General features: G+C 33.5%; 1 protein-coding gene across 4 annotated transcripts in view; it reads right to left on the reverse strand.

Annotated features, from left to right (window-relative positions):
• Window positions 1-27: 27 nt before the first annotated feature.
• Window positions 28-11,340, reverse strand: part of LOC106467758 — an 88,330-nt gene continuing 77,017 nt past the window's right edge. For 3 of the 4 annotated variants that reach the window (XM_013928135.2, XM_022395945.1, XM_022395944.1), the window contains 3 exons: window positions 7,985-8,821; window positions 6,312-6,388; window positions 28-1,361 (listed from right to left, as the gene is read on the reverse strand). In XM_013928135.2, coding sequence (XP_013783589.2) covers window positions 479-1,361; window positions 6,312-6,388; window positions 7,985-8,821 — 1,797 coding nt within the window. In that variant the 3' untranslated portion in view covers window positions 28-478. The remainder of the gene's footprint in view (window positions 1,362-6,311; window positions 6,389-7,984; window positions 8,822-11,340) is intronic. The other variant, XM_022395946.1, reaches the window with a different exon arrangement.

The raw sequence follows: 11,340 nt of genomic DNA on the forward strand, positions 1-11,340 counted from the left end.
GAACAAGAGACTAAGGCATTTATAATGCAGGCTGAAACAAAGGGAGTAAGGCATTTATAATGCAGGCTGAAACAGGGACTAAGGCATTTATAACACATACTAGAACAGAGGGCCTAAGCCATTTATAACACATACTAGAACAGAGGGCCTAAGCCATTTATAACACATACTAGAACAGAGGGACTAAGACTGAAAAAGAAAAGCAATTGAGTAGATACAGTTACAATTTTCTTTTGCAGCAAAATATAAAAAAATATTTTGTAATAAATTCTCTTATAACAAAATCACATTTTGCTTTATATTATATAAAGAAAAGGTTTTAAATAGAATATCTTACACTTTATTAGCTTTTTTTAACTAAGCTGTAATAGTGGAAGCAGTACAAGTAGTTACTGGCTGGAGTGCTTATAATTATTATGTGGTAGTCCTAAAAAAAGAAGTTGACGCAGTAGTCAACCAAGTTTGTTGATTGAAGTGACTAAGTGAAACCATAGTAGTTTTGGTTAGAATCGCCTGCACCGATATAAACACCCAAGGGAATGCTGGGAGTTGAAAGCCCTGTACTAAGTGTTCTTTGTAGTTGGGGAATTCCTCTAGTATGGCGTGGGGATGACAAGGGGCTATTGACAGGTGATTGAGGGGGTGGTGTGAAGTAGCCAGTAGGAACATAATGTTGATCCTTCATAACTTCTTGCATCTGTAGTTGTCTTATCTGGTTGAGAGTCATCTTTGATTCAATACTTCCAATTATGTGATGGGTGTTTCGAGCAACATTGTTGCCTCTCATGTTTTGAACTGGATTCTGTAAGTCTTGGGTAAATGTACCATGTTTTGGTGCTGGTGATTTATCTCTAGTTGGATGAAAAGCAAATAAGTGGTCATAGGAAGAGGAGCGCTGTACTGGCCGGGAATACAAGTATCCTCCCCACTCAAATCTTGCCCTTCCAGGGGTACTTCTGTTGAAATGAGGGATATTGCTGGTTTGAGGAAGATATGGGCAAGCTTTTGGTAAAGGCCGGATCGGGATCGTGCTATGGCTACAAAAATGTTGAATTGGAAGGTAGTATGGCTCTACTGATGACCCTATATTTAAATCTGGAGTTTTTGGACTTTGACATGACCACTGTCCATCATATCTAGACATACTTTGCTGAGAAGAACTTGAAGGTTGAATCATTTGGTGCCTTGAACTCTGAATAAAACCATTACCAAGTTGTAAGTTACTTCTATGTGGATATACTGCACTAGCACTGTCACTACGTTTATGTCCAACTCTGGGAGAAGCAAGCTTTCTCTGATGTTTAAAAGTTTCTAGTTCCATCTGGTGTCTTTTCTTTAACTCTTCACGCTCTTGCTTCTGCCTGTTTGAAGATATTATCATCCTATGTCTTTATTTTGTCAAAAATTAAAACAAGTAACAGTAAAAATATTTTTCAATATCTTGAAACTTTACATGAGAGAAAGTTGTCACCCGTTATACAAACATTTCCTTTCTTTCATCATAACATACAGTTTTAAAAACATCATATTATACTGTAAAGTTAAACAAAAAACAACACTCAATTCCCAAACAAGAAGAAACAGTCTACACAAGCCTAAAAACTTCAAAGAAACATTTTTACTGTTTTGAAAAAATGCATATTTTATGAGAGCAAGATTATCTTTAATTCACAAATTTTTAAAATTCAAAATGACCATAAGAAGATGGATGTTGAAATTGTAATTGCTTTTAATATTATGGAAAATATTTCATATTAACTTTATCAGTTATTAGATAGGATTACATTTATATTTTGTCTTATATATTTCATGTGCATAACTTAATTATTCCTCCTCTCCAGATGTAAAATGTTTCTGGGTGATTTTTTAAATCTTTAAACTTAAAAAAGTCTTGCATCACATCAATGCTTCCTGAAATGATGAAGGGTTTGCTATACATTTGTTACATTTTAGAAACTTAACTGTTCACAATATTTCACTAAGTACGATTGAATCTGTCTCAAAGATTCAGGTGTACTTTAATATAAAAATATTGGGTCTTAGTGAGCACAGTTCACAAAAATTTGTTGGACTTTACAGTTGGTTACTACTTACCGAATATTCTACTTTTTTAACCAACTGGAAAATGCTTTAGAAAATTTATAGTATTTATGTCATATCAAACATTAAGTCAAGAAACGAACCAGGAAACTCTCTTGAAGCAATTTATTTTTTGCAGAAATATGGAGAAGCAGATTCCAGTGAAAAAATAGTTTTTCTCTCCCTTTCTATGTGCAAGTGAAACCAGTTAACAAAACATGCTAAAACATTTTAAAGTTTATGGAATACACTTGGAAGGATTTGAAAGAAAGAATCTGAGGTATTTTCAAAATCGGCTTGGCACAGTATAAACGAAAAATTATCCTAAAAAAAAAAGCTTCAAATGCAACATGGAGAAGTCTTAGTGGAATGACATAAAGGAGATATGTTGAAGAGCTATGCTACACTTAATATACATTTACTGTATTTCAGAATTGAAAATAAAAGTAGATAATAAAAGGAAGTCACTTGTGAATCAGTTATGGAGGAAAGAAGAATAAATATAGTACTAAAGCACACAGATGAAAGATCAAAGTTGATTTCTACTAATGTTCTTCTTATTGGAAAGTAAGTTTAAATAAGCTCCTAAACAAACACTGACAAATAATACAAACGTGAAAAGAGATTAAGTAAAACAAGAAGACCTTAACACACAACACGTTCAAAGAAATTGGGCAATTAGGTTTATAAATAAACTGCAACTTCTGAGAAAAAATGGGTAAATATTTATTTAGGTCTATAATTTACAAAAAAATGTAGTATTTTATATTCACCTACTAATTACTGAACAACCAAACTTTCATTCTGATACATAAGTTAGAAGTAGTCCAGTATGTTATGTTTATCTACTAGATTGTAAACAACCAAACTTTTATTCTGATATGTAAATTAGAAGTAGTCCAGTATGTTATGTTTATCTACTAGATTGTAAACAACCAAACTTTCATTCTGATACATAAATTAGAAGTAGTCCAGTATGTTATGTTTATCTACTAGATTGTAAACAACCAAACTTTCATTCTGATACGTAAATTAGAAGTAGTCCAGTATGTTATGTTTATCTACTAGATTGTAAACAACCAAACTTTCATTCTGATACATAAATTAGAAGTAGTCCAGTATGTTATGTTTATCTACTAGACTGTAAACAAACTATCAGAATGAAAGTTTTAAACATAACATACTTGACTACTTCTAATTTATATATCAGAATGAAAGTTTGGTTGTTTACAATCTAGTAGATAAACATAACATACTGGACTACTTCTAATTTACATATCAGAATAAAAGTTTGTTTGTTTACAATCTAGTAGATAAACATAACATACTGGACTACTTCTAATTTACACCTACTAGTTAGTTAACAATCAATCTTGCGTTTTGATTAGAAAATTAGAAGTAGTCCAGTATGTTATGTTTAACCTCTAGATATACATGTTGAGCCATAATCTTGGAAACCAACTAGACATTGAAAAAATAATGGTTTTCCCATAAGAATATGAACATGTAATCTATGACATTGGTTAGAAAAACTAAAAATCACGGGCTATTCCAGTACGTATTAGACCTGAGAAATGGAGGAGACCTATCAACTCGCTCAAGAAAGTTTGCATGCAGCTCAAGGCAGTCAAAAGCACTTCAATGACAAGAAGGCCAAGAATCAACATTTCAAGGTCGCACAGAAGGTCTTGGTTCTGCTACTACAGACAACAACAAATTCACCCTGCAGTGGCAAGGACTTTTTGAAGTATAGGAAGTGGTCAACATAGAGGACTATAAGGTGAAAGTGACAGGAAGTTAAACAGATCATAGTTCTAATGGAATACTGGACTCAAGTGATGAAGTTGGCTCATGATTCAATTGTGGGAGGACACCTAGAAGTGAAGAAGTAGCCACAGTGCCACTGGGAGAGATGCCTCTCATAGAAGAGCCATTTACCATGAAAATCTGTTGAACAAGTACTCCAAGACGGAAAAACCCTAACGGGTGCAGCTATTAAAGCACAGATGGACATTGCAGGTGTAGCTGTCTTAAACACAGAACCAGGAGACAGGGACTTTATCATAGGAGATGAACACCTACTAGACCTGAGACCGCTGGAAGAAGATGAGATGTACAAGGATGTCAACATCACTGAAGAACTGACTGGCAAATAGAAGAAAGAGCTATAAGATCTACTATGCCAGTACACAGATATTTTCACAAATAGACCAGGCAAGATAGACCTTGTGCAACACAAGATTGATACCATGACCAGGAATCCAGTTAAGCCATACCAGATGCCCTATGCTATGAGAAACCTGATCAAGCAAGAAGTCAAGGTAATGTTAGAAGCTGGAATCATTGAGCAATCGAATTCAGCCTACTGTTTACCAGTGTTAATAGTGAAGAAGGGGGATGGCTCAAACTGCTTCTACATAGATTTCTGGAAGCCGAACTTCGTGACAAAGTTTGACTTCAAACCTATGGGAAACTCAGAGGCTACCATGGCAAAAATAGACAAGGCCAAGATTGACCTCAGTAAAGGTTACTGGCAGATCCCGGTGAAGACAGACTCTAAAGAAAAGGCAGCCTTTGGGACACTAGATGGATGCTGTTTGGGGTAGTCAACTCAGCAGCGACATTCAACTGCATGATGAGGAAGATATTGCACAAAACCACCAACACTGAGCATAATGCAGATAACATTCTGACCCACCCAGCTTGATGGGAAGACCACCTGAACAAAGTTGGAACGCTATTTGAGCAAGTGAAGGCAGCATGTCTGACCATCAGACCATGTAAGTGCTACATCAATTATTCTGTGCTGGGCATTGTTGTACACAAGGTGTGTGACAAACAAATAGCCATGGAAGAGGAGAAGTTAACCTACATACAAGATGCACCAATTCTAACGACCAAGCAGCAAGTCAGATCCTTTCTGTAGAAAGTTCATCCCAAACCACACTGAAGTCACTACACCACTGACTGAACTGATCAATAAAGGCCAACCCAACAAGGTGAAGTGGGAACAACCACTGTAGATAGCATTCCAGAAGTTGAAGAATATGTTAGGAAGTTTGCCAATCCTTAAAATGGCAGACTTTAACAAACCATTCATCATTCAGGCCAATGCATTAAATGTTGGAATTGGAGCAGCACTTCTGCATGAACATGTAGATGGACTGTTTCCCATAATGTATGTCAGTAAAAAGTTGTTGAGTAGTGAGAAAAGTTTAATATGAGTGCTATGATTTAGATAGTTTATATAGAGTGAATGTTAAATTTTAGTTGTTTTTAATGATAGTTTATCGCAGGTTTGTTTACATAACTGTTTACAAATCACACGTTCTGTAGGGTTCAATAGTTATGAATTGGTGATTGTTATATTATTGCATTATGTTACTAAAACCTTCCATGTTTTCTCGTTGTTTTAATTGAACATTATTGCATCATGATATTTAGTAGTGTGTGGAACATTCTAGATCTCTGTCAAGGTATAAATGTGTGTCAGAATTTAGTTCAATAGATCTAGGCTGTGTGTTTGTGAGTTTAGTCATAAAGAGCATATAGTGGCAATTTTGAAGGTTGAATTATCACAGATTGTATTGTAATAACAGAGTAGAGAAGAATAATTTGTCTTATAGATTGTATTCTTAAGTAACTGCACCAGACTGTGTGTATTTTGACAAAAAAAAAGAATTATTTAAAGCTCTGGATACAACGGTGATAATCAACAGTATAACAAACATTTATACATACATTTGACTTGTTTGAACATATTATTTTAAAACAACTAGACTGTGTGCTGTTTGTTTATTATTGAAATTTATTGCCAAGAAGTCACAGACACCTACTGAAAAAAATCTAGCCCAAAACAAAACCTGACAATAATACATAAAATATTCAACATTACAATATCATTACTATTAAAAAATTCAACTTTGATACAGATAACAAATTAAAAATTTACAGTGCTTGACATTTAAGTCACACATGTTAAACATTATTTTCTTTTATGCACTCCGTTCCTCAACTGCCTCTTAATTTAATTTAATTATTTTAAAATCCCTTCTCTAACATTTGTTCAACTGGAAACTGGGTAGTTTCTTAATTAACTTTATTGTATAGAAAAAGTAGTAATTATTAATGCCCACCAAATCTTGTGTATATTTTTATGTTAAAATAGCAAACCAACAAAAATACTATAATATTAAGACAACCACTGAGCAGAAAAGAACCAACCAACCTACCTCACAAGTAGATTCTGTAGGAAATTATCACTGTCAACATCTTGTTTGGAATCATTTTCATCACATATTAATTCACTCTGTGGAAAAAACAAAAAAACTTTTATCACATATTAACTATTTAATTGTACCTAGTCATATCTTAGTGATGCATTGAAATGGTATAAAAGTAAAGGAAGCGTCTTTCATCATTATATTGTATACAAATTTCTATTAGGCACCATTTCTTCCAACACTATCGTCAATTATTCAAGACAAGAAAAACCTGATTATACAATAATCCATCTACTTGTGTGTCTCAGTATATACAAGGGCAAACACATTCTAATAGTTTCCATTCCTGAGCAAGGTAAGTGAAAATGATAAATAAATTGAGTGAACCTTTTGACTACTTAAACTTGATGAGGAACTTTAATACAGACATCTAAGAAAATGTTAATTTTTGTTAAACAGAATGAATACAGCAAAGACCTTATTTCAATGTTTTTAAAACATTATTGTGGCATTTTGCTAAATGGTACAGAGAAATTAAAAAATATAATTTTTCCCAGATCAGTGTTCCATATTATTGTGTGTTTATACAATCTACAACACTTGGTTTTTAATTTTCTCTGTTCATAATGAGAATTAACAATAAAAAAAATATTGACACCCAATATCTCTGTTATGGATATGAAACCAAATAAAACAGCATTTTATGCAAAAAAGAAACAAAATAAATGGACTTTTTAAGAACTAAAAAATCAACTTTAATAAACATTACTGCAATTTAACCCATTCACAGTAGCTGGGACATATAATTCTCAGTGCTTCCACCAAATGTTTCCCACTGTTGATACTGTTTATCCCTTTCTTTGCTGGGTCCAGATTCATCATCTTAACTATCATCACTAGATGGAGAGCTAACATCCTCTTGTCTCATTGCCTCTTCATCATCATGCATTTGAACACCACTTGTCTCACTTTCATAACTTCTAACCTATATGAGTCAAGCATATTTACAGAGTAATTAGGGATACTACTCGCCACTCTAGTGATGCAGGCATGGTCAGCATGCAGTTGTCATACATTCCACTTAGGCATCTTGTTGGTTATTGAAGGGCTGAGTGGATAACATTGAGGGAAAACACATCTCAACATTAGGTGGGATGCAAATAAATACTTTTCAACTCATTTTACTCCCATACGTCACACATGGCAATTTTGAATGACAATGTGAAACATTTGTCCCAGTCGCAGTGTGAGGAGGCGTCAGCACTGGGAAATATATGTCCCAGTTGCGATGAAAGGGTTAACAAAAACTTAAGGTGAGGGATGATAACTCGGGCAGTATATCATGGCACAGTTTGAAGATAACATTTTGACAAGTTAGCATAGCAGTTAATAAGCTTGTTATAACCTCCTAAAAGAGGTTATACTGACAATTTTACTTTATATCATTTAGTAGAAGAAACAAATAAATACAAACATTTTTCAAAAAGGAAGAGAGGATAATAGCTTTACTTATGTACTTTTAATTCGGAAAAGAATGGTTACATAAATACTTCATGAGTTAGTTACTGCAACTGCTATCCACGATAGAGAAGGCTGAGATAGTAATTTTGGTAGACAGAGAGAGAGTGAAGAAAACAGTTTTATGTAGTGTACAGTGTCGTACGAACAACTCAGCTTCTTACCGGAAACTTGCCCAAAGATGCACTACGTCCTAATTCAACTGAATTGTTGAATCCTGAAAAAGAGTTTACACTTGAACTCCTGGGCAGCCTGATGTTTTCTAAAGTATCCAGATGAGGGAGGTTTTCTATATTTACATTATTAAGACTCTGAGAAAAATGTTGTATGCTAGGCCTTGTATAGGTAATGCCCAATACACCTTTATCTGTACATGGATCTGTAGTACCTTGACAATAATTAAGGGCTGTTTCACTTCTTGTTTTCTCAAGCCTGTTATTGTTTGGTACAAAAAACTGGTTACTGGCAGCAACATTTCTGTGCAACAATTGCTCTGTCTGGGTTTCAGCTTCTTTCACATCTGGAGATGAAGGAGTATAATGAGCCGTAGAGAGAGATTGACTTGAAACTCCTGTACAGATGGTAGCCGAGTCATGCTGGGGACTCTGACTCAAGACAGAGTCTGAACCACCAGCCTGAATGTACTGACTAGATCGGTCATTGTGCATGCCCTGCATTATTCTGACCAGATCCAGCTTCAAACTTTTCATTGTTTCTGAGGAAAGAATGTTTAAAGTGCTACAGGAATCACTGTTACTTCTATCCTGGTTGGAAAAACACCTGTATGTCAAACTAGAGTTTTCTTCAGCCTGAAGTTGCCCATCTCCGGATCTTTTTAAAAGACCTACACCAAGCAACTCTTCTTGTAAATCTACTTTTGTAGGAAGAAAATCCATCATATTGACAGATATAGGTCCATTTAATAGCTGACGATCAGGACAAAAGTTAGAGTTCGTGATAGATGGTACTAAGTTTGCAAGACTCTCTGTATCAGAAATTTGCTGAAAAGGAGTGCAAGTGAGAATGAAAAAATAAAAATAAATAAATAAACAAAACTCAAAAATGAAAAACAAAAACTAATTTAAATAGTTGAAACTAGATAAATTATTTATCCAATTATAAGGAAAAAGTATGGGAAATTAAAGAAAAATGAAGCATCATACAACTAAAATATTAAACAATATTTAAAAGAAATTGCATCCTCAAGTATTTAATTTATAAACTGATTGCAGAATTTATATTTCAAAGACAGTTAGTGGAACAAACAAAGTATGAATTTTAAGATCCCAGACTTAAGATAAAAAAAAACCTGTCGAATGTCTTAACAAACTGATGATGTACATACAAACACATACTAAATATAATGTTTAACGAAGATATGCAGTACAATTCTGCTAAAAAGTTAAAATATACGTAGAACTCATCATCACTCTTGGTGTCTACAAACATTATTATTATTATTGTGGAGAAAAATGATTCACTCGGACAAATATGAATTGTGACAAATCTTGTGTCTTTGCGAGTGTGCAATAACGTATAAAAATTCCCCAGGATGAAACTTTGAAATCAAAACATGGCATTACTGAATGAAGAAACCTAGTCCCAATAATAATATGTGGGATAAAAATTATTTTGAAAAAGAAAAACTTTATCAAAAAGTAGAAAAATACATTAATTTAGGAAAGTAATATTGTGAAATTGAATAATATGGGAAAACAAAAATTTCTATATTTCTAAATAGCCTAATTAGGGAACTGGTTAGAGAACTAATTATTATGAGACAAAAAATGATAAAACAGTGAAATTAGGAAAATGTCAATTGGTATAATAACATCCAGAGAGCAGCCATGTAGGAAAACTGAAATATTATAACTGGTTGAAACTATAATTTATATAACCATAAGAAACTTGTGAATAACATTCTATGCTGAGACATTAGGATCACAACAGAATGAATATGTAGTCCAAAAGTTCAAGCCTCTCCTTGATCTGAAGAGAAGAGACAACACTTGGAATTGGCTGTAGCCTTTGGGTCATTTTATTTTTAGCTAGAGACACCATGCAAGTATCAGGCAGACAGTAGCACTGCCTATGTAGAGGTGGTTCAGACTGTTAATCAAAATGATATTTTAAATATCTCCTTAACAGATCATCAGAACTTTACAATACTATACAGTGTTTCCTTGTATAACAATATCTATGTAATGACTGTGAATGTCTATAAATATCATAGCAACAAGTTTGAATTTCTTGTTCTTCTTTCTTCTGCTTCTTATTACATGATAACTCAAAAACCAAACCAATGGTGTCAACCAATTTCACCAAGGTGACATAGTTTCAAATGGAGTATCTGCTTTTATAAGTATTATTAATAATTAGTCGTGATTTAAAAACAAAATCATAATTCTAGTGCAAATGATGTAATTATTACCCCTTTTAGGTAGCTTTCTTACAGAATTTTGGTGTTCCTCCAAAAAGCTAATGTACAGGGTGAAACAGGAATTACCAGCCAATACTAGATAAACAATAAATACTACAGTTGGAACCTCATTGTATTTAGAACTTGGTTATAAATACAACCTTCCTATGTCTATTGAAATACCACATTAAAAAATAACAATCAAACAAGTAAAGAAACACTTCTCAAAAAAAGGAAATAAATGTAGGGAAGGCTAATATTAATCCTTCAAAAACAATGCAAACAAGATAGCAGGGGCAGCATTTGCATCATCCCTACATAATAGCACAGGCAAGACTTAACATGAAGCAATAAATATAACTATTCAATCACAATTCATCCTATTTTTTCTGTTAACATTCTACTATGATGTGTGCCTGTGCTACTATGTAGGGGTGATGCAAGTGCCATCCCTACTATCTTGTTTGCAATGGTTTTGAAGGACTGATATTAGCCATCCCTACATTTACTTGTATAATTAACTGGCATACACTGTCAATCTGAAGATAAATCCTCAGCAAGAAAATAATTTCATTACAGGCAATGCAGTTAAATACTCCCTTAAAAGGTTTATAGAGCAGGCATTAATTGAACTGTAAATCATGATGAAGAAGAAATTGGTGAAGAGACTTTATGGTTGTTTGGATCTTACTTTTGTAAACAACTAGACAAGCATCCTGGAAATAAACTTAAAATAAAATAGAGAAATAGAAAAAGTATCTGATATCTAAGTGAATAGAAGTTGAAATACAACATCTAAATGAGTGAAACATGGCAAGGAGAAGCTTGGATAAATAAAATGTTGAAATACAATATCTAAATGGGGTGAAACATGGCAAGGAGAAGCTTGGATAAATAAAATGTTGAAATACAATATATGAATGGGTGAAACATGGCAAGAAGAAACTTCTATAAATAAAATGTTGAAATACAATATCTAAATGGGGTGATACATGGCAAGGAGAGATTTGGATAAATAAAATGTTGAAATACAATATCTAAATGGGGTGAAACATGGCAAGGAGAAGCTTGGATAAATAAAATGTTGAAATACAATATATG

Source organism: Limulus polyphemus, unplaced genomic scaffold (assembly GCF_000517525.1).
Source record: "Limulus polyphemus unplaced genomic scaffold, Limulus_polyphemus-2.1.2 Scaffold2731, whole genome shotgun sequence".
Taxonomy (NCBI): Eukaryota; Metazoa; Arthropoda; class Merostomata; order Xiphosura; family Limulidae; genus Limulus; species Limulus polyphemus.